The 21494-nt window shown below is 39.6% G+C and overlaps 1 protein-coding gene across 5 annotated transcripts in view; it reads left to right on the forward strand.

The window, feature by feature from the left end:
• Positions 1–21494, forward strand: part of RhoGAPp190 (Rho GTPase-activating protein 190) — a 1293865-nt gene that overhangs the window by 986734 nt on the left and 285637 nt on the right. For all 5 annotated transcript variants that reach the window (XM_068226122.1, XM_068226123.1, XM_067140451.2 and 2 more), the window contains one exon: positions 6629–6874. In XM_068226122.1, the coding sequence (XP_068082223.1) occupies positions 6629–6874 (246 nt within the window). The remainder of the gene's footprint in view (positions 1–6628; positions 6875–21494) is intronic.

Raw genomic sequence — 21494 nt, forward strand, 5'->3', positions numbered from 1 at the left:
TTCCATTATCTTAGCAACATGGGATATTAGAGTAATTCCCCTGTAGTTCTTCAAAACTTTCTTATCACCTTTCTTGAAAATTGGGATGATTATTCCTTTTTGCCAATCCTCAGGGACCTCCTTATTCTCCCAGACATTCCTGAGAACCCGATATGTCCACTGCAGGCCTACAGCTCCAGCTGCCTTTATCATCTCCACTGAAATTTCATCTATTCCAGCAGTTTTTCCATTCTTCATCTTTCTTACTGCCATTTCAATTTCATTCATTGTAATTTCTTTATCCATTTCTTCGTCAACTAATTGTCTTTCCTGGTCGTCCATTGAATGACTGTCATCCGTTCTTATGTTCAGCAGCTTCTGAAAATACTCTCTCCATCTATTTCTTATTTCTTCTGGCTTTGTTAAAATTATGCCACCTTCATCCTTCACAAATCTGGTGTTTACTTGATCTCTCTTTTTGTTTCTTAAGATACCATACAGTAATTTCTTGCTGCCCTGCGTATCATCTCTCAATTTCTGTGTGAATAAGGCCCAGCTTTTCCTCTTTTCTTCCTCCACTACTTTCTTGGCCAAATTCTTTGCCTCCACATATTTTCTTCTACTTTCTTCAGTCTTACATGTTTTCCATGCCTTCCATGCCATTTTCTTTTCCTTCACTTTAATCTTTACCCTATCATTCCACCAGTGTGTTTCTTTGTCTTTCACATTTCCTGATGTTCTACCACACACCTTTTCTGCACATCCAACTAGTGCTTCCTTAAATCTTTTCCATTCCTCTTCAACATTCCCCACCTCTGTCCTGGGTACCAAGGGTATTATTTCCCTTTGAAATTCTTCTTGTACGCTTTTCTCCTTCAACTTCCATACTTTAATTCTTTTCTCTCTTCTTAATTGGGGTTTTTCAATCTTTCCAACTTTCAGTTTTCCTATCACAACTCTATGATCTCCACCAAAGGCTTCTTCAGGCATGGCTGTTACATCTACAAGGTTCTTCCGGTGTTCTTTCTCTACGATTATATAATCAATCATGGTCTTTGTTCGTCTGTCTCCCCAGCCATACCTTGTAATCTTCTGACTGTTCTTCTTCCTAAACCAGGTGTTTCCAACAATCATTTGATTCCTCATGCAAAAATCCACCAACAACTCGCCTTCTGGATTTACATTTCCATATCCAAAGGGCCCTACAACATCTTCCTTTCCTTGTCTTTCCATTCCAACTTGTGCATTTAGATCTCCCATCAATAGTACTTCCTTATCTTCTATCTGTCTCTCCACTTCCTCTAAGAAGTCCTCTAGATGTTCATCTATGCAACCCGTTTGTGGGGCATACAACTGAAATAGATCTTTCACGCCATTTTCAAACTGGAGTCTCATCATCATCATCCTATCGCTGACGTACTTTGTATATTCCAGATATTCTTGGATTTCTCTTCTAAGTATGATGGCCACTCCATTTTTTGCTTCAGGTCCTCCGCTGTAATACAGCCTGTATCCTTCTCTCAGAGGGATCTCCCCTGTACCTCTCTTCTTGGTCTCGCACAGTCCAAGTATGGCTATATCTTTTTCTATCATGAAGTCCACCAGTTCTTCTGTCTTTCCCGTCAGTGTCAGTACGTTAATTGTTGCAATTTTGATGTAGTTTGGTGCTGGTTGCCCATTTTTCACAGTTCCCCCAGCACCTGAAGAGCTGCGCGTCGCTTTTAGCAGGGGACGCCCTAACCTTTTCCGAGGCACCATATTTGCTTTATCCATATAGGCTATTGTTACAATGGGCTCGCCACACCCAAAGGCATTTTATACCTACTGCCAGGTTCAAAATTAGGCCGCCCCTAACATGGAGACAGACGCCTTTCGTAGCCGCTCCTCTGGAGTACAGACGCTACGGGTATGCCCCTTCCGCCATCTCCGCCGTACCGAAGTCCACCTTCTCCGCCGTAGATGTCGTTGAGGTCTTCACTCGTAACCCTGAGCTGGGACCCATACCAGATGTTACACACCGGGTCAGTGTGCTCTGGGACTCACATAGGCAGGGGCGCCACTCCCTGGGTAGGGCTGCCTCCGAAGAGGGTCCCTACCTTACCCTACCATATCTTCTTAATGTGTGTGAATTGCTGGCCACTAACAATGTAACTGTAACGCAGTGTGTGTTGGACTCATTGAAAGTGTTACAGCCATCTGGAATCAAATACAACCGGCTACTTGTATCTGTTACCGATGCAGGTACTTATATGTTAAAATCTGCACAAACACTAAAAGGCATTTTTCCTAACTTAATTCATATAACTTGTTTGTTACATGCTCTTAATCGGATTGCTGAGACAATACGCAATTCTTTCCCATTGGTAGATCGATTTACCTCTTTCTGTGGAGCAGTTATCACCATTTAAATATGCCCCAATAACATCTTGTGATGTGGGAAGAAGTGTTTCACGTTACAAAAGTGTTTTGCGAGACAAGAATTTATGTTTTTCAGTTGAAAATTTGTGCAAAGTGATGGTTGTAAACTGCAGTTCTTCACTCAGCACATTGACAGAGGGACCATTTCTGCTTCAACCTCCAACGAATAAATGCAAGTTTATTATTATCAGTACTAACCATACTTGTCTACTGCCATTTTTTAAATTTTAATAGTGCATATTTATTGGCATTTTTTAAGAACATATTTGCATGCACATTTCTTAGTTTTTTAGGGCATGAACTTCTGAGCCTTAGTGATGATAAACTCAGATGAGGTTCGATATTTGTCCAATAGAAGGCACTTGTCGTGTCAGTTAGTTTAACATTACTTGTAAGTTTGATGGTGTATAGACAGCGTGTGTAGGACTGAGATAAACATGGCAGCAAGAATTCCCGTTTTTGCTAATGACCGCATTGGAATTGCGATATTGCTGTAAGGTTGATGGCGACAGGCGGATATTGCTGCTCATGGTGGAATGAATCAGAGTGATGTCTTCAGAGTCCAGAAGTAGTTCAGAGAGACACAAACGATCGCTGATCAACAATGGACTAAGTTTGCTATATTTAGCCCACTACTGTTGCCACCACATTCCCAGAGGATCTTTGGTGAGCTATCAGAATGAATGTTTGGTCACAGGAATTGCTGCTACTGTGGCTGAGGGCTTTACACTAATGGGTGGTAACACTCATGTCCAGCATGCCAGAGTGGTCAGTCATTTCCTTGAGATGCATGGAATACAACGAATGTTGTGTCCAGTATATTCTACAGACATCAACAGGGTTAAACGTGCGTGGCCGAACTGATGTGCTGACAGTGTGTCAAAAGCCTGCAATCTGAGACATTAGAACTGGGTATCCATAGTTCAAGGGAGAAATTGATGTTTGTAGAAATGTTAATTAGGGGTATATGGTACCTGGAGGGCGACATGAAACTAGAAATGACGAATCATTTCGTATACTTGTGATGTAAATACGTACAGCTGAGGATAATGAAACCAGAGTGTATGCCCTCCACTTACATGTCAAGTAGAAATTATTACTTCCTGCAAATACGTAGTACAGATTTTGTACATTCAGTCAGTACTGATTTTGTACTGATGTGTGTGGTGGACCCTGGTAACAAAAGCATCCTGGGAGCTACTGCATGAATGTGTGGGGTATTGCGGTTTAAGATATTTAATTTTTCCAGACTAGTGTAATCAATAGTGTAACACTCTTGGGGGTAAGGTTAAAATAGGATAGCATGTTCCTGTATCAGTGTGAAGGCAAACTGTTCCCTGGTAATGACCTTAATACTGTAGCGTGTTGGCAGGGTAAATAAGTAAATAAATGAGTATAGAACCTGATAGCGTCCTATTTCTACGATTTATTAACCCTCGAACCGGTAGCTGACGATAGATCGGCAGGTGTGCACCTATCTCAACCTCCGCTGACGATAGATCGTCAGGTCCACTTAACCAGTAAATAAAGCTAGAAGATGCTGTGAATATTTCTGTTAGATGGCAGCATTCACCCAGGCATGTTTTCTCCTTGGGAATGTGGAAGGTTTCGTTGTTAAATACATCCATTTTTGTGCGATATCTTTGGAACAATTGAAGATCGCAATTCGCAGAGCTTTGAAACACATGTTGATTTTGTTGCGACTTCCTTTCATTGTTTACTGTGTGTTATGCACACACGATGGCTACATTTTTGGATTTAAATGATGAAGATATTGTAATTGAATTAAATGCATTTGGAAATTCAAGGCCTACTCCAGCAGAATGGAGGTGTTGTGCCACCTGACGTAGGTTATGAACGCCCACCGGTTAGAGCTCTATCAAATACCGTACTTTTTATTGAATAATTCCTGAAGTATTAACACTATTCACTTAAAATTTGCATACCTATAATCGGAATTAATTTCTCTACAAAATGTATATTTTAAATATTTTATGAAAAAGAGATTCGTCATTTATATTTGATGTCTAAGTGAAAAATATTTCTTGATTTTTTGAGGGGGCATATAACGGGGCGGAAAATAAAAATACTATTACATTGAAGGTAAATGCAAACCACTTTTCAAATAGTCCAGTTCATGCTGAATGTTTTGGTGTATTATATGTGCATATTCTGTGAATAATACATCTGTCAAAGTGACATACATCAGGTACTGCAAATGTGTGGTGCACACCCACAGGTTAGAGCTATTTCAAGTACCGGTTCGAGGGTTAACTAAACACTACAATTACAGATTTACACACACACACACGATTGGCGAGCTTACTCACGTACACGGTTACACACTTACACGGTTCACTCACTCACACACACACACTCTCTCTCTCTCTCTCTCTCTCTCTCATGACACACAGAAAGAGTCTTTCATTATTTACACTCACTCAGTCACACTCGTTAGTGCTGTCACGGCCCACAGCCTACACGTCAGTCTCACAGCTCGGGATAGTTTACGCTGTTCATTCAATCCGTCGAACTCCATTGGCAGTCTGCACACGTCGGCACCCAGTGTTCTCTTCGCGCTGCTCCAGAACACCGGAGGTTCTTCTCCAGCAGCCGGCCTCAAGGCGCACACACACACACACACACACACACACATGACATCAGGGAAACAGGAACGAGTCCTCGCCTCCAACAGGCAGACACTCCATCAGGCTGACATCTCAGCCCAAGCTATCACTGACTGCGCTCTTCGCTGACTGACACCAGCGAGCTCAATCTCGCTCTCGCTCACTCACTCACTAACTCACTCTGACTGACTCTCCAAGTTACTCCTCTCCTTACATACCTGCTCTGGGCCTGCCAGAACAGTGCGGATGCTAGATGTATCCAGGAACCTCGCGAGATAGAAGACTCCAGATTAATAGTAGAGTAATTTCTGTCGTTCTCTGCTGTGGGACCGCAGACGGAGGCGAGAGGGCTAGCCTAGCACCAAGTGTTGCTCGTGATTGGCGCGCTCAAGCGCAAGGGGGGTGGGGCCGATAGGATGACGTTCCCGGTGCGTAGCAACTTGGCATGGCGGATGCCATAACCATTACAATACGTAATCTGAGATGCAGTAGGTCAAGGAAATAGAAACTTGTAGTTCATTTGTTCAATTACAGAGGGTGTATGTTATTTTATTTTTTATGATATACAGTTGAGTACATGAAAACTTGCCAATATAGAATAGCTGGTTGATGTTGGTAATAGAATACTATAGTGCCTCTGGCCCACCCAGAACCAGCTGTTTATTTTGTTCTAGCAATTCCCTTATGTTGATTAGCAGCTTACCCTCAACTTTGTTTTGCAGTGTTACCAAGATCAACGTAGCTAAATAATCATGTTATAACAATCTGATAGGCTGGAAACCTTAACCATTATTAAGAATGAATCATATTTCATTGATTATTTATATGCCCAGTGGTTTATTAGGAAATGTGTTGAAAGCAAATATTGCAATCCAATCCAGTTGTGCAAAATACTGTAGGAGTTTTTCATTGGGATGGAACCAAGCAAATATTAGGATGTAAAATTGAACATGCCATTTAGAAAAGTTTTATTCCTTTATGACTGCAAACACAAGTGAACACATTTTCATTAAATTCTGTTATATTGCTATAATAAATCATAATTACTTCATCTTACATAAAGGAAATGCTGTAAGAAATATTAGGTCAGTTTTTCTTTACTATTCCTGGTTCATTTCTCAGCTAGAGCTGACCTTTGTTCATAGGTTTCCAGTATTTATTCAAACCAATTAAGATGCTAGTGTGGCCAACAAATGGACTATGCTTGTACCGTCGTTCTTATACTCGGACACTGACGTGTTTATATTTTGATTGGTATTACTGTATGTGTGGTAAATTTTCAAACTAAACTAGGAGAAATTCTTTCATATCAAGTGTACATTGTAAAGTGTAACAGCTGGGATGGTTTACTTCTCTATTTGTCGCATCTTATTTGATAATTTCTGTTTTCTGTGGTGCTTATGTTCTACTTGCATTTTGTTGTTGTTTTTGTTGTTGATAATGCTTAGTTTCACTTGCACTTTGAAGTTTTATGATTAAAAAAGTTATGTATATTATAAAAAAAGAGAAATGAAATGTAAATGAATTGCTGTTTATTGACTGTTGAAATTACTAAAAATAAGATTAATCTGTTAGTTAATATTTGGCAACATCCTTTCCTCTAGCATATTCTGATTCGGACAGTGAGTGGAGTTCCTTAGAAAGGAGACAGAGAGCTGCAGACATCTATTGTAAAGTAAATCGAAAGCCTACTCCCCACAAACGGATCCGCAAGAAACGCACTGCTATTCCCGTTCCAACTCCAAGAGTCCCTCCAGTTCAGCCTTTTGCAACTTCTGATGCAACTGGAATACTTAACTATCAATTGAAAGAAGAGCAGTCACGGGGGGGTTGTGATTCCAGTGAGAAAGGTACCTAGCATTGAGCTTTATTAAAATGTTGGCTTAGAATTAGTCTGTGTGATTTTTCAGTTTTCTCATCCTTTTCTCCATTTTTAATTTCTTTTACAATTTATGCAAGTTCTTAAATTTTCAATTGCTAGTTGTAGATAAGATTGAGTCAAAAATTAACTCTTTTTTAACATATGCCATTATGATTAAAAAATGTCATCTTTCTGTAGCATTCCCCTCTGTGTGCTATTAAAGTGTGTTACTGCATACTAATTGAGTTCTATATCAAGGAAGAAAATATTATAACATCCTAACTTGATCTTTTATATATCTGTACCAAAGTCCATATCTAGGATAATCATTCAGTGCATGGTTAGATGATCATGGAATGTGTGGTAGAAAATCCAAATTTAGGTATGTATTTTTTTTTTGCGCTGTTACTTCAACTGTAGAGATAGTGACTTATTATGCTCTTAAGAAAATAGCATGACTGAGCAAACAGAGATTTTCTTTTGATGGGAAATTTTGATTTTCTCAAGCAGACCTCTATATGTTTGGCTGTTGATAGTGGTTCCTCTACCCCCTGTAGGTAGCGGATGCAGATGAGGAATACACTCGTGGTATCACCTGCCTGTCGTAAGGGGCAACTACAAGGGATTTTGGACTTAGAACCATGAGCTCATGAATGAATTGTCTCATAGAAGTCCACCTTTTCAATACACTTTGGGATTTATTAAAAATCAAAATCGAAGTTACACGTTAAAATATCAGGACATGTTTCGCCTAGAATATAGTGGGCATCTTCAACCATATTGTCCTTAACATTAAAATTAAAGTAGTAGACTAGCCTTAAGGCTAAACTTAATGTGCTACATAAAGACTCACACTCATTAGAGGTTTTGATGCATTAGAGCATAACGTCCTAATAAGAAATGAGGCAGCGTTAATCAGGAAACGTATACCAGTAAGAACGACACTCAAGACAAACACACACATGAATAAACAAATGAAAACACAAAGGATACAAAGAAGGTTGGACCCACATATGCTCCAGGAGAACACTGGTAAGATACCACGCATACTACAAGATATCAGCGAGGGAAATCTAGACGAGGCCATAGCAGGAATAACGGAATTCATCGAAGAAGGAAATGCAGCAAGGGAGGACACCAGGAAAGCGCAAAAATGGTTCGACAAGGAGTGTTACATTGAAAGGCGAATTACACTAGAAAAATTTGCACATAGCTAGGAGAACGAAATACAAAAGAGACCTGGAATACTACCAGACAGCGAGGAAGAAATTCAAGGCGATACTAAAGCTGAAAAAACGGGAATTTAGGGCAAAGGAAGACGAAAAGCTTGTAAAGGATGCTGAGAAGAACCCTTATAAGGCACTCAGACCACGGCAGCCGCGATTTCCAGCAGACATACCCATGGAGACCTGGGAGAATCATATGAGAGGTGTGTTAGCCCTTAAAGAAACCAGACCGAAGTTAGAGGAGAGGAAATTGATAGAAAGAACTACAATCTTCACAAGTGAGGAAGTGAGAAAGGCCATCTCAACAAGCAAGGTAAACAAGGCACTGGGAATAGACAGGCTTTGCACAGAACGTCTAAAAGCCACATTACCTTACCTAGAACCAGTGTGGACAGTGCTAATGAACAAGTGCGTGGAATCTGGTAACATACCTAATGCATGGCGGAAGGCAGTCATAAAGATGCTATATAAAGGACAAGGGGACACGAGCAAACCAGAATCTTACAGAGGGATAGCCCTGGAGTCGGTGGCATTTAAAATACTCACCAAACTATTAGCACAGAACATAAGTAACCTGATGGAACCACTGTTACCTGGCGAATAATTTGGATTCCGGAAAGCGAGATCCACCCTGATAGCGGCGAGCTGTCTGATAAAGGACATACAAGAAAGAACACAAGCCCACGGGAAGAAGTATGTAATCTTCATTGACTACACCAATAGAAGGAAATTAACCGAGAAACTGGAAAGCCTTGTCGGACGATCGGATATGACGAATTTAATAGCTAACATACTAGCGGCAAACCAAGTGCAAATCAGTGACGGGGTATCCCAATCAGACTGGATAGATCAGACCATCGGAGTGCTACAAGGGGACCCCTTGAGCCCTTTATTGTTCAATGTGCTGACCCAGGATCTCCCTACAAAAATCAAAGAGGGAGCACAAAATGTAAGCATATACGTACATGCGGATGATATGGCACTAGCCGCTGATAACATAAAAGATTTGCAAAACGGAATGGAGCTTGTCACACAGTGGGTGGATGACAACAAGCTAAGGATGAATCTAAAGAAGACAGAATTAATGGTATTCAGGAGACGAGGACGCTTATCGAAAGGTGACTACATTGTATGTGGGGGACACATATTAACACACGAAAAACCAGTTCACGCATCAAGGGATCACACTACAAGTCTCCGGAACGACCTTCTCAGTACACATAAAGAAGAGATTAGCTGCTGCACTTATAAGCATAAGTGAAATCAAACATCTGCAAAGAATGTCACTGGAGACGGCCATGAAACTTTTCCAAGTCAAAGTGCTACCAACGCTCACATACGGATTAGAAGTAATATGGGAGTACCTGTCATGTAAACAGCTACGAGAACTGGAAAGCATGAAACCGAGATACCTTAAGACGGTCCTAGGGGTATCTAAATTCACCCGATCCCGGTACGTATATGTTTTAGCACGGGAAACCTTCTTGGTAGAGGATTTAAGACTACAAATGCCTTTACAGCAAACTCCGCCATACGATGAGCTGTTACAAGAACTACGAGAGAAAAGGGACTCGATCGAGGAAAGCTTTTACAGTACAGACGCACTGATAAATAAGGATTGGGTGAAAGGGGAATATGAGTTCAGACATTTGGTGACACGCTTTGCAATACACGGCTTTCATCACCGTATCTGTTCTAAGAAATCCTACCACCGGGCCAGCCAGGAGTGTGTATGTGTATTGTGCAATGAACAGTGTGATACATATCACGTAATGAAGTGCAAGAAGAGAACAGTCTCTCTGAATCAATTTTGCTCCGAACAAAGTGCTCCTTGAGTCAATTGTAATTTACTTGATGTAATATGTAAATTTTGCACATTGTGTGCAATAAATTTATTATTATAAAGACTTAAGGCTTAATGTGTTACATAAAGTGGCTTATGAGATGAAAAGAACTATTACCGGTATAAGAACACACTTATTTTAGATAAAATGAGCACTTGAGTGAGATTGACATTTGTGTTCTGTAATTAAAACATTGTAGTGGGTAAAATAACGTTGGTCGTGTATGACAGTTAGCTCTCAGGTACACTTGTATCTGTATTCTTAAAATTTGTTTCTTCTTAGGATAAACGTGCTACTGCTGATTAAAGCTGTGATGGCAATTTAAAATTGTGAACTTACGAGGCATGGTAGCTGGGCTTGATGTGTGTGCATCTTGAAGACAGAGCAGCCCTATATGGCTAGATTAGAAGAGAGGACTTCAAGAGAAATTTCTTCCTCTGGCTGGATATGTTTTAATGCAAAAGAAAAAGGGGGTATGGTAAGATAAAAGTCTGAAATGAAAAAAAGAAGGGAAAATACTTTAGTTATAAGCTCTAGGCGAATATAAGCTCTAGGCGAATATATGTGGGGGGAATATGACAGAGGACTGAGTATAATCGTTAGGCTCACCCACTATTGTCCACATTTTGCTGCTGACAGCTAAGGGGCTGCAGTGTGCTGATCTGGCCATGGCTAAGGCTGTACGTCTAGTATTGTATCTGCTGTGTGTAGACAGGTAGGCTGGAGAAGGAGGGGGAGGGAGAGAACTATCATAGTAGGGGGAGGAGGCCCGTTGGAGGGCGAGGTTGATGTCAGAGAAGGTTTATCTGTGATTTAAGAAATCTCTCTTAATTTGAATTTATTTAGAAAATGTGGAAGCAGTCTGTAGAGGGGATTATGAAAGTGACATTGTTCAAGTTGCAGTCTTGGTTGCTAAGGCGATCGATGTAAATATAGATATTTTGTACTCGTTCATTAATGTACCCTTTTTTACTCTCTTTAAAATAGTTAAATCCTGTTCTATGGTAGTATAAGTATAGCCTGTTTCCCTCATGTGGATGCTCATTGCCGAAAATCTTCGATACTTGTTAGAATTAAGGTGCTCTAAATATATGGTGGAAAAGCTTCTCCCAGTCTGACCAACATGTGAAACTCAACACTGAGAACCAGTAAGCTTGTCAATCCCTGATCTAGAAAACCGATCTTTTATGGGGTTAACGGTGTGATTTTAAAATAGATTCCTGTTTGTGTTAGTGGCAAATGAGGCACTAAAATTGTATTTTTTAAATGCCTTGGAAATATGATGTATGCTAGGGTTTTTTTTTTTTGCTAGGGGCTTTACGTCGCGCCGGCACAGATGGGTCTTATGGCGACGATTGGATAGGAAAGGCCTAGGAGTCGGAAGGAAGCGGCTGTGGCCTTAATTAAGGTACAGCCCCAGCATTTGCCTGGTGTGAAAATGGGAAACCACGGAAAACCATTTTCAGGGCTGCCGATAGTGGGATTCGAACCTACTATCTCCCGGATGCAAGCTCACAGCCGCGCGCCTTTACGCGCACGGCCAACTCGCCCGGTACGCTAGGGGTATTGTAAGTGAAGGTGGCATACTTCGTCTTCTTTTGGTTTGTCAGGGATCAGTGTGGAAACTTGTTTTTGCTCTACATTATTAATAATTTTGTTGACCCTATTTGCTTTATAGCCATTAAACCTAGATATATTTCGTATGAATTGTAACTCCTTATTACGGTTCTTGTGTGAAAGAGGGAGTTTAATGGCTCGGTATATTAGGCTGTAATATGATGCTCTTTTTTGGGCATCCAGGTGAAAGGAATTTTTTTAAATTGTAAAACGAGAAAACGTGGGATTTCTAAAAATTTGGTAACTAAAGCTGTCTACTTGTGTTATGGTAACATCTAGGAAATTTATGGAACCATTAACTTCGTCCTCTGGAGTAAATTTTACTTTTTGATCCAAAAAATTAAGGAATTTTAACATATTGCTTCTACTATTGTGGTATTGTTTTATGACTGCAAGCGTATCATCAACATAATGGATCCAGAGCTCTAAACCTTGTATATTGCTAATTTTGGTATGTTGTAGATGGTCTAGATAAGTATCAGCTAAGATACCTGAGGCTGGAGCCCCCATAGGTAGACTTTCTTGCTGATTTTTTGTTCATGGTATGGGTTACTGTAGTCACATCCTAGTTCATGAACCATGGGCAACGAATGAGTGGCCTAGTAAGGGGTCCTGAGAGTCGGGATACCAGTTGCTATGGAATGGGAGTGGGCATCTCGGACATATTCTGAGTCATGGCCCTCCTTGTGCTCAGGCGGCTAGGACTATACAATTCACCGGTGGTCCAGAACCCGTTTAGAGGAGAGATCCTCATTTGGACTATGTGCAAGTAGGGTAGCATACTGCTTCATGAATTTACAGAGCTCAGAACATTTTAAGCAAGCCTCGGACCTATGGGAGTAACGGAGTCCCACTCCCATTTGACAGGCGAGGGACTGCTTGGAAACAAATTGGCAAAAGAAATGGAATTCGATGGGGAGCTATCAATATTAATGGGGCTTATGGGAGAAAGAAAGTAGAACTGGCTGAGTCAGTAAAGAGGATGCATCTGGATGTGCTAGAAGTAAGTGATATTCGGGTAAGGGGAGATAACTAGGAAGAGAGAGATTATAAAGTGTACTTGACGGGTGTTAGAAGGGGAAACGCAGAGTCTGGGGTAGGGCTTTTTATCAGGAATACCATTGCACGCAACATAGTTTCTGTTAGGCACGTAAATGAGTGAATGATGTGGGTAGATTTGTCATTTGGAGGAATTACGACTAGAATTGTCTCCGTGTATTCACCATGTGAGGGTGCAGATGAGGATGAAGTTGACAAGTTTTATGAAGCATTGAGTGACATCGTGGTCAGGGTCAACAGCAAGGATAGAATAGTGCTGATGGGCGATTTCAATGCGAGATTTGGGAATAGAACTGAAGGATACGAAAGGGTGATTGGTAAATGTGGGGAGGATATGGAAGCTAACGGGAATGGGAAGCATTTGCTGGACTTCTGTGCTAGTATGGGTTTAGCAGTAAATAATAATAATAATAATAATAATAATAATAATAATAATAACAACAATAATCGTATGGCCTCAGCTACCGTGTGCAGACATTTCAATTTGACGCCATCTGGCTGTCTGCTCGTCAATTTCAACGTTCCAGCAGACAGAGTAAACCGGATCTCTCTTGGGCATCTATGGCTGTGATTTAATTAATTTTGTCGGGTAAATACCAAATGAATCACCAGAGATCCTTTACATGCCGACATTGTACTACATGGAGTGTCGAATGGACTTTTCTCCGCCCTTCAAAAATCCGACTACCTCTGCCGGGTTTGAAACCACTATCTTGGAACCCGGAGGCCAACACTCTACCACGGATCCACAGAGGCAGCTGGTTTAGCAGTTACGAATAAATTCTTCAAGCATAAGGCTATTCACAGCTACACATGGGAGGCTAGGGGCACCAGATCCATAATAGACTATATCTTAACCGACTTCGAATTCGGGAAATCTGTTAGGAATGTATGAGTTTTCCGGGTATTTTTTGATGATACAGACCACTATCTGATTGGCAGTGAGCTAAGTATCTCTAGGCCTAGGGTAGAGAAAGTGAAATCTGTCTGCAAACGAATAAGGGTAGAAAATCTCCAGGACAAGGAAATTAGACAGAAGTACATGGATATGATTAGTGAGAAGTTTCGAACAGTAGACAGTAAGTAGGTTCAGGATATAGAAAGTGAATGGGTGGCATACAGGGATGCTGTAGTAGAAACAGCAAGGGACTGCCTAGGAACAACTGTGTGTAAAGATGGGAAAAGGCGAACATCTTGGTGGAATGATGAAGTAAGAGCAGACTGTAAACGTAAAAAGAAGGCTTATCAGAAATGGCTCCAAACAAGGGCCGAGGCAGACAGGGATTTGTACGTAGATGAAAGAAACAGAGCGAAACAAATAGTTGTTGAATCCAAAAAGAAGTGGTGGGAAGATTTTGGTAATAACCTGGAAAGGCTAAGTCAAGCAGCAGGGAAACCTTTCTGGACAGTAATAAAGAATCTTAGGAAGGTAGGGGAAAAGGAAATGAACAGTGTTTTGAGTAATTCAGGTGAACTCATAATAGATCCCAGGGAATCACTGGAGATGTGGAGGGAATATTTTGAACATCTTCTCAATGTAAAAGGAAATCATCCTGGTGGTGTTTCAAACAGCCAAGCTCATTGGGAGGAGGAAAATGATGTTGGTGAAATTATGCTTGAGGAAGTGGAAAGGATGGTAAATAAACTCCACTGTCATAAGGCAGCAGGAATAGATGAAATTAGACCAGAAATGGTGAAGTATAGTGGGAAGGCAGGGATGAAATGGCTTCATATAGTAGTAAAATTAGCGTGGAGTGTTGGTAAGGTACCTTCAGATTGGACAAAAGCAGTAATTGCACCTATCTGTAAGCAAGGGAACAGGAAGGATTGCAACAACTATCGAGGTATCTCATCGATTAGTATACCAGGCAAAGTATTCACTGGCATCTTGGAAGGGAGGGTGCGATCAGCCGTTGAGAGGAAGTTGGATGGAAACCAGTGTGGTTTCAGACCACAGAGAGGCTGTCAGGATCAGACTTTCAGTATGCTCCGGGTAATTGAAAAATGCTATGAGAGGAATAGGCAGTTGTGTTTATGTTTTGTAGATCTAGAGAAAGCATATGACAGGGTACCGAGGGAAAAGATGTTCACTATACTGGGGGACTATGGAATTAAAGGTAGATTATTAAAATCAATCAAAGGGATTTATGTTGACAATTGGGCTTCAGTGAGAATTGATGGTAGAATGAGTTCTTGGTTCAGGGTACTTACAGGGGTTAGACAAGGCTGTAATATTTCACCTTTGCTGTTTGTAGTTTACATGGATCATCTGCTGAAAGGTATAAAATGGCAGGGAGGGATTCAGTTAGGTGGAAATGTAGTAAGCAGTCTGGCCTATGCTGATGACTTGGTCTTAATGGCAGATTGTGCTGAAAGCCTGCAGTCTAATATCTTGGAACTTGAAAATAGGTGCAATGAGTATGGTATGAAAATTAGCCTCTCGAAGACTAAATTGATGTCAGTAGGTAAGAAATTCAACAGAACTGAATGTCAGATTGGTGATACAAAGCTAGAACAGGTTGACAATTTCAAGTACTTAGGTTTTGTGTTCTCCCAGGATGGTAATATAGTAATTGAGATTGAATCATGGTGTTGTAAAGCTATTGCAGTGAGCTCGCATTTGCGATCAACAGTATTCTGTAAGAAGGAAGTCAGCTCCCAGACGAAACTATCTTTACATCGGTCTGTTTTCAGACCAACTTTGCTTTGTGGGAGCGAAAGCTGGGTGGACTTAGGATATCGTATTCATAAGTTAGAAGTAACAGACATGAAAGTAGCAAGAATGATTGCTGGTACAAACAGGTGGGAACAATGGCAGGAGGGTACTCGGTATGAGGAGATAAAGGCTAGTTTAGGAATGAAATTGATGGATGAAGCTGAACGCATAAACCGGCTTCGGTGGTGGGGTCAGGTTACGCGAATGGAGGAGGATAGGTTACCTAGGAGAATAATGGACTCTGTTGTGGAGGGTAAGAGAAATAGAGGTAGACCAAGATGACGATGGTTTGATTCAGTTTCTAACGATTTAAAGATAAGAGGTATAGAACTAAATGAGGCCACAACACTGGTTGCAAATCGAGGATTGTGGCGACGCTTAGTAAATTCGCAGAGGCTTGCAGACTGAACGCTGAAAGGCACAGCAGTCTATAATGATTATGTATGTATGTATGTATGTATGTATGTTTTTTGTTAAATGTAAAGTAGTTGTTATTAAGAATGTTAGTTAGGATGCCTAAGAATTCATCTATTTCTAGCTTATTGAGTTGACTTTGTCTCCTGAAGTGTTCTCGGATTAATTTAATGGTTTCTTCTGTTAGAACGTTAGAATACATATATGAAATGTCAAAAGAACCTTAATTATGTATAGGTGTAACCTTGAGCTTTTGTAATTTATCACAGAATTCTATAGAGGGTTTTTGAGTGCTGTTATTGAAGCGATAATGTCTTTAGAGAATATTATGTACATATTGAGAAGTCCTGTGTGTAGGACTATTTCTAAAATTGATAACTGGTCTGGTGGGTACCCCGGCCTTTTTTATCGTAGGTAGTGCTCTAACCATAAGTAAATCAGAGTTCACATCAATCAACATAATTTTAACCAACCAACGTTCATTAACCAACCCTTTTTTGATCTCTTAAGAATGGTTTCCCTAATTATACCTGTGAGTGGTGCCATATGTGTGACATCACATGAGTCTGCATTAACGAACGTTATTTTACCCACTACGATATTGTAATGACACAATACAAATGTCATTCTCACTCAAGTGCTTATTTTATCGAAATAAGTGTGTTCTTATAATAGTTCTTTTAATGTCATAAGCCACTTTATGTAGCATTTTAAGTTTAGCCTTAAGTCTAGTCTACTACTTCAATAATTTCAATGTTCAGGACAGTACAACTAAACATGGCTAATATATTATGGACGAAACATGTCCTGATACTTTAACGTGCAACTTCGATTTTGATTTTTAAAAAATAACAATGTGTATTGAAAAGGTGGACTTCTATGAGACAATTTTTTCATGAGCTTATACGTAGTTCAATGCTGACCACAGTATGAAGTTTTTAACTTGCAATTAGAGCAGTGAGACTACTTGGGATTAGTACCATTACATGAGCAACACCACTTGCGATCAGTACCACCATGTGAGGTACGCCATTGGGCTGCGTTACCTAGAAGCAGTACCATTGTGTGTGGGACACCACGTATCTGGGTGTTGTCGATGATTAGTACCATTGTGTACATTCCACCGTGGTGAGGGAATGGGCACCTGATTGCGTAGTCTAGCGAGAGTAGGTGCGAAGCACTGCACTTGAATAGGTTGGTTCCACTCTGTTCAGAATGGGTCTGCGTTACCCACAAGTAGCACCACTATATGAGGAACACCATGGGTCTTCGTTGCCTGTGATTAGTACCACTATATGAGGAACACCACGGATTTGTGCATCACCTGTGATTAGTACCACTATATGAAGAACACCATGGGTCTGCATTGCCTGAGAGTAGTACCCTTATGTGTGGTGCACCATGGTCTGTGTTGCCTATGGGTGATACCATAATGTATGATACACCGTGGATCTACATTGCCTATGGTTATTACCACTATGTGAGCGACACCCTGAGTGTACAAGGCCTGTGCTTAGTACCTCTATGTGAGGAACACCATGGATATAGCCAGCGCCTGTTATTAGTCCTACAATATTAGGAACACCATGGGTCTACATTGCTTGTGAGTAGTACCCTTATGTGAGGAACACCATGGGTCTGTGTTACCTTTGAGTGGTGTCATGTGTGACATGTCTGCGTTACCTGTGATTAGTACCACTATAGGGGAAACACCATGGTTCTGTTTTACCAGTGATTAGTACCATTTTGAGGGGCGTGTGACTTGGATTTTGGACCCCTTTAGATAATAAACATCATCCCAGTCATTAAGGTATTGTGAATTGGATCCACTGATTGTTTTGGATTCACGATCATTTTTTCATCATCATTCGTTTTAGATTCTAGTCCATGGATACATATTGAAATTTTCATTCTGTTGCACCTCATACAATTAGGGGCTGATAACCTAGCTGTTAGGCCTCAAGGGGCTATTATTTCTGTATCATTTCTGTGTTGGTTTACCGAGCTGTAGCTCTGTACGGAATGAAAATGCCTTAAAAAAATTGTGCGTAGTGATCCGTTCTCAAATAGAAAGATCACATACAGCATTTTGAAATTCTGTAAAGAAGAAAGGTTGCAGCATTCTATTAGAGAAATCTGTGTAAAGGACAGCTAAGGCTGTAGATATAAGCGAAAAGAAAGTGTGTGACATTGCTAACCAGTGTCCAAAAGCCTACTTGTCACTGGACAGAAAAAAATGTCAAAAACAGATCAGATGACATGCTCTATTGGTGAAAAATATCTAATTCCCTCCATGGGAATTTAGAATTTTCCACTGGACAGAAGTCAAATCCTAACTCCATGTAAATGTCAACCACATGCGAAAAAGATGGAACTAAGCGGTTTTTATAAGTGTTGAATGTCAGACTTTCTTGAGGTATTTTAGAGTTTAAGGAAATTCCTACTGTACACAAACTTGTCATTGTTGTTAAAGAAAAGATACCATTTTCAGGGGAAGGAGGCATATTCCAGAGACAAATTAATAGCTGTAAATTTACAGAGTTTAAAACTGTTAGGCATGTGTAAATTGAACACAGTGGTATTCTTGCAGGATGTGTTGCGTATCTACAGGGACTGGGACAAAATAGAAATGGAATAAAGAAACTTGTTTTATATACTGACAAGGCATGAATTCATACTGAGTACATGGTGAAGAAGTGCTGACACCACAAATAATTTCCTGGAGGGGGGTTGAAATGGGATTCATTCAAGGGTCAGAGCTAATTTATGATTATTATTGGGGCTGATGTCCCAGCTGTTAAGCCCCTTTAAACGACAACTTCATGATAAATTAATATTATTTTTTCCCAAGAATTCTTGCTGCAATTTGTGGATGACAGATGGAGAAAGAGCTTGCTCCACATATACAGGAGTGTCTCCAGCTCCCCCAAGACTCAGGCATAAGATTATCATGATTAAATGCATTGCGCAAACTACAGAAAATGGTTACAGCTATGATTTCAACGGAAAATTAATTTTCTGTTCTGTGATTGTCTCCTTATCACTGCGATCTGAATCCTATCGAACTGATACAGAATTATATTCAGCCAAGATTTCTGCAAGCTATCTCGGCTATCTTTCACTCTCAGAATTACAAGACCCAACATATCACTGCATAAATGAAGTGAACCAGAGAAGACTGGATGAAAATGTAAACCTTCGTTGAAAATATAGAGGACTACTACTGACACTGGTTTATTAATGGAGCAAGAACTGTAAAGGATTGTGATACATATTGCTTCAAAAAGTGGTGTTGAAGGTGATGAGGAAACTAATATTGTGTATATGGCAGTCAGTGACTTTAATGGTACAGTAGTTTGACAGACACAGCTCATGAATCAACTGATATGGCAGATGGAGATCCTGATGCTAGATATTTTACATTAGATACTGGCCATTAATGGAATTACTAAAGCGTGTGTATGAATGAAGTTGTATATTTAAATAGGTTATAATATTCATATCAGCAGTATAAGGGCCACTTCGCACTAGACGACTGGAGTCAGAGACAGAGTACAGGAGTTCATTGGAATGCTGTGACACCGAGCGGTAGCTCGCCGCACTACTTAGCTGCCTTCTCAGGCCTAGTGCCAGTTTTCATGATCTTGTTGCTCTTGTTAGTGTCGAAAAGGAGGAAGGTTTCATTCATATCCTACGTTGAAAGGTTGTTTAGAAAAAGGACTTATCTATAAACTATTTGATGATTTATATGATGATGGTACCAAGATTTTTAGTTACTGGTACTTCAGGATGTCAAAGAAATCTTTTGATGAACTCATCAAAAGTCTGAAAGTAGATATTACAGAAATGGATACCAAGTTAAGAAAAGCAATATCAGCTAAAAAAACATAACCCCAACTGATAAGGGTACAGAGATCTGGAAGTCAAGTAGGGGTGACATAAAAATTTTAGTGCTGAACCGTAGAAGTATTGTAAAGAAAAGAATAGTGTTAAGTAATTTAATAGATATATACTTACCAGATATTGTAATAGGAGTTTAATCATGGCTGAGAAATAATATAATGGATGCAGAAATTTTCTCAAAGAATTGGAGTGTCTATCATAGAGATAGGATATGAATGGTGGGGGAGGGAGTGAGTATTCATTCTGGTGAAAGAAGAATTTGTAAGCTACGAAAAAGTTAAAGATGACAAACATGAAATGTTTTGTTATTTGCATTACGTCACATGGACACACACAAACATGAAATTCTAGGTGTAAGGCTCATCTCTAAAGAAAATAGGCAACTTGATGTCTTTGAAGTGTACAGACCAGGAAAAGGTAGCACTGACACTGATTCAGAATTATTTCATAAGGTAATCAGCTATGTTGGAAACAATATGGAAAAGAACGTGATTGTAGCGGGTTATCTCAATTTATTTAACGTTAAGAATTTCATTCTTCGGGTTCTGTATTGAATCAAGATTCACAATAAACAAAGCAAATGGACATTGTACTGAAATTCTTCATCTGTTAAGTCCAAGTTGAAACCCTATTAGAATATTCTACATTCTATTGTGTATATACTCGTAAGGAACAACTTATGACCAAGTGTTTGTTTCCTTCAATTAACATGTCAAACATAGCTACAACATCTTTAAAAATTAATCAGACTGTTCAACAGATTAAAAATGACAGATCGAAAGCCGATCATTATATTTTATTGCAAACACATAAAGTAAAAAACCAAAATTTCTTTTAACATGTCATTCTTTTTAATTACAATTACGAAAGTGTACTGATGACTATTAGTTTATACATGTAAATATCACTTTAGTTTTAACATGTATATTTCCTAATATCACTAGTATGATATTACTATAAGGGTCATGATCAATGTATGTTCTTGTCTTTGTATAATTTATCCTAGGCTGATGATGACATAGTTTTGTGGAAACTGGTACCAAAAGTTCATAAATGTGATGATTTAACAGAAATGTAAAAATTTTCACGTAATATATAGTATCGAAAAGGTGGATCTTATCATTTGCTTTGTTTATTGTGTTTATCTCAATTTACCAAATGTCAATTGAGAAGGTAATGCGAACGACAGGAAGCATGACCAACAAATGGCAAATAACTTAATATGGGAAGGGCATCTGATTCAGAAAGTGATGGAACCAACTAGAGGGAAGAATATTCTGTATGTGGTCCTGGTAAACCCAGATAAGCTCTATAGAGAAACCGAAGTAATGGATGATATTAGTGATCATGAAGCTGGTTTTTTTTTTCTTGTGATTAAAAATAAAACTACCGAAAAGAAAGGAAGATATTAAAATTAGGACTACTAGGCAATACCATATGGCTGATAAAACAGGCATGGGGGAGTTTTTAAAAAGTAACTGTGATCGATGGAAAATGGTAGATAAAAATGTAAACAGACCCTGGGATGAGTTTAAAGCAATTGTTGAGGAATGTGAAAATAGGTTTGTATCTTTAAAGGTGGTAAGGAATGGCATATATCAATTATATTATAACAGAAAATTAAAGAGATTAAGAAGGAGGTACAGGTTGGAAAGAAATAGTTAGCTCACAATGACACTAAGAATGTCATTTCTCAACTTAAATGTACACTAGGTAAGCTGACTCACACTAACATCTTTGTAGTGAACATGCCCCACAGGCATGATTTGATTAGAGACTTGTGTGTGAACATTGAAGTGGACAAAGTTAATACAGATATGGTTAAAATTT

Source organism: Anabrus simplex, chromosome 2 (genome assembly GCF_040414725.1).
Source record: "Anabrus simplex isolate iqAnaSimp1 chromosome 2, ASM4041472v1, whole genome shotgun sequence".
NCBI lineage: Eukaryota > Metazoa > Arthropoda > Insecta > Orthoptera > Tettigoniidae > Anabrus > Anabrus simplex.